Consider the following 2,899-nt stretch of genomic DNA (forward strand, 5'->3'; position numbering starts at 1 on the left):
CTCGCTCCTTGTCTTTGCCCCCACAACGAACCCACACGGTCTTCACCCCGCGAGCATTGATCGTACGCTTGGGTAAGTACTCGTAAAAGACGCCGGTTTGGTCAGCGTTATAACACTTTGTTATATCGTAAACTAACATGACCTATAACACTGTTAAATAGCCAAATATATAATTAAGCATACTTCGTGAACACGCCTACTAAAGGCGTCCAAAGCAGCGCTGGCACCTTCCTCTTTGTCTTGTCCTTGCCTTGTCTTTTGTCGTAGCGTGAATCCATGGCGTTTCTTGAAACTGTCCACCCAATCCCGCGATGCCTTGAACTGATTGGATGAAATCCCTTGTTGCTCCGCAAGTTCTCTGGCCTTCAATTGCAGCATAATTGTAGCCACTGGGATTACCTTCATTTCGCATGTCTTGAACCCATTGGACAATAACCGCCTCGGTAGCACAATTTAGGGAGGTTCCCACACCAACACTTCGGAGTTTCTTTAGCCGAGACCTCGAGGAGTATCCGATCTGTTCGACCTTGGTACGCATTTTTACCCAATCGCGGACGACTTTGGACTTGTTTCGACTGTCTTTGCCCACAAGCTGTGGATAGAATCGCGTGAGGGTAGCAGACATACCATGTAAGGCATTGAAATTTTTTACTTCAACCTTCTCCTGATAGTCGTGGCTCTGACGCATGTACTGGCGCTGTTGATGTGGACGCCCGTTGAAAATCTTGGGGCATCCCGGAGAGCAAACGCCGTATCGATTCCCCTTCCGTCGGGTCGGGATCGAGTTGCATGATGGGTCCTCCTCAGACGCTGCGCTAGTCCCGCTGTCCTCGTCCATGTTGGATTGTCAAATGTAATGTTTATTATACGAAAAGACGATAATTTCAATGGCTAGGGTTTTGCGTGCAAGCCATTCATGTGCTGCCATTTTACTCTGAAATCAAATACCCGACAATATAATTATGTTTTGCAGGTATTAGACTGGCCAAGGTGATATCGAGATGAAACCCTTGGTTTCTTATATTTGGGAGTTGCACCATTTTTATAATTTTGTAGAGAAAATCCCACACGCAACTTATAATATCAACTTATAATATCAGGAAACCTTTAATTTACGAACTACCGTGTAATATATGTCCTTCCAGGTGGTTATCACCTTCCAGGTTCCTGTATGCATTGATATTTTGACGGAGACCATGGACAATAAATTTAACAGGATAACCTTGCGCGGCAATATATCCTCTAATTATTAAATACCCTCTTTATTCTAATACCTATATTCATTTATAGAGGTTTATTGCGCGCGCAATTGTTTCAGTCGTGTGGGAACCAGTCACGTCATTCTACTCCTTTCAAAATGGATGTCACTCCACCGGCAAGACCTCCTGGTCGACCACGTCTGAAGGAGGGCCCCAAGAAGCCTCCCAAGAAGTTTCGCAACGTGCACGTCTCGTTCAAGAAGAAGCAAGCTGTTATCCATAGTTTCGACGAGATGGGTATGGCAGCCACCCTCCTGAAGCACTTTCCTCACCTGCGGGGCCCTCCACTCGACACAACTCGAAAGAAGGTATACGCTTAGCTCAAGCAACGTGCTCACATTAAGGTTAAAGCAACAAATCCACGTACTTCTAAACACTTGTGTTCACGTGAGCTTGGGATGACCACTACGTTGCCCAAGGAGTCGGAAGAGCAGATCGCCGTGTGGGTCCACTCAATGCGCAAGGACGGGGTACCAGTGACCCCACAAATGATCCAAATCATGGCCTTGGAGACGGCGATCGAATTCGGCTTGGATGAAAGCGCGTTCGTTGCCAGTTGGTCGTGGCTCGAAGGCTTTAAAAGACGCTTTCGGCTTTCGTTGCGCACGCGGACACGGCAAGGTCAAGACACACAAGGAGACGGCGACGCGGCCCAAGTGGTCCGCGACAATGACATCGACGTGATCTATAATGCTGACCAGACGGGTGTAAACTATGAGTACCTACCCACGAAGACGCTCAATGCTCGCGGCTACAACACGGTGTGGATCAAGTGTGGAGGCAAATCGAAGGACCGCGCAACGGCCATGGTTATGGCCGACTTGACTGGCAAGAAGTACCCCTTGTTCTTGGTGTTGAAGACACCTACTTCCAAGATCAAAGCGGTCGTGCAAGAAAACCTGACGCTTCTTCAAGGATTCGGCAAATAACTGTGGAAAGGACGTCGAGCCCCTACAGAATCGGTTCCAGTGTCGCATCTACGGGAACCCAACTACGTGGTAGAACTCACTCATCGGGGTGGACTTCCTTCGTTACCACTTTGCTGACCGCCCGGACCGTGCGACGAAGAAAGTGTTGTTGCTTTGGGACGACATTTCACCGACGAGGTGGTTGCCTGTGCTGCGGAGTTAAATGTCGTGCTGGAGAAGATCCCTCCCCGGTTTACATGGATGTACCAACCAGCAGACGTGGCCTGGATTCGGCCTATGAAGTCTCAACTACGGAAGATGTGGATCGACAGTATTCGGCGCCAAGTCAAGAACTGCAAGTCTCAGAAGTCGACGTTCAAGCTGCAAGCTCCGAAGCGACCAACACTGGTGCAATGGATTACATACGCGTGGTTTGGATTGTCCGAAGCCATCATCACCAACGGGTTTGCGAAATGCAAGATTGTCCATCAAGATAAAGCACTGGACGAAACTGTCGAAACTACGGTTCCTGCCGATATATTATCAGAACTCGTTGCGAATTCTGCTGTGGATGACACGATTGATCCGACGGACGATATAGAAAGTACTACTAATCATGAATTGTAATTCTGGTTTTAAAATGTATTGGAGTTTGTATTTACTGAACTGAAAATTAATACTGTATATCTAGAATACCTGTATCTATAAATATATAGATGGACCTTTACTAGA

The 2,899-nt window shown here is 47.5% G+C and overlaps 2 protein-coding genes across 2 annotated transcripts in view; both read left to right on the top strand.

The window, feature by feature from the left end:
- Positions 1-1,357: 1,357 nt before the first annotated feature.
- Positions 1,358-1,579, top strand: H257_14300 (hypothetical protein; the record flags this gene model as incomplete). The annotated part of the gene is made up of 1 exon (XM_009842068.1): positions 1,358-1,579. One exon carries the CDS (start codon positions 1,358-1,360, stop codon positions 1,577-1,579), a length of 222 nt encoding a protein of 73 aa, XP_009840370.1.
- An 885-nt stretch (positions 1,580-2,464) lies between these two features.
- H257_14301 (hypothetical protein) overlaps positions 2,465-2,899 on the top strand; it is a gene marked incomplete at both ends in the record, with an annotated part of 2,390 nt that continues 1,955 nt past the window's right edge. The window contains one exon of the mRNA XM_009842069.1: positions 2,465-2,692. Coding sequence (XP_009840371.1) covers positions 2,465-2,692 — 228 coding nt within the window. The remainder of the gene's footprint in view (positions 2,693-2,899) is intronic.

The sequence above is a fragment of the Aphanomyces astaci genome (assembly GCF_000520075.1).
Source record: "Aphanomyces astaci strain APO3 unplaced genomic scaffold supercont1.56, whole genome shotgun sequence".
In the NCBI taxonomy this organism is placed as follows: domain Eukaryota; phylum Oomycota; class Saprolegniomycetes; order Saprolegniales; family Verrucalvaceae; genus Aphanomyces; species Aphanomyces astaci.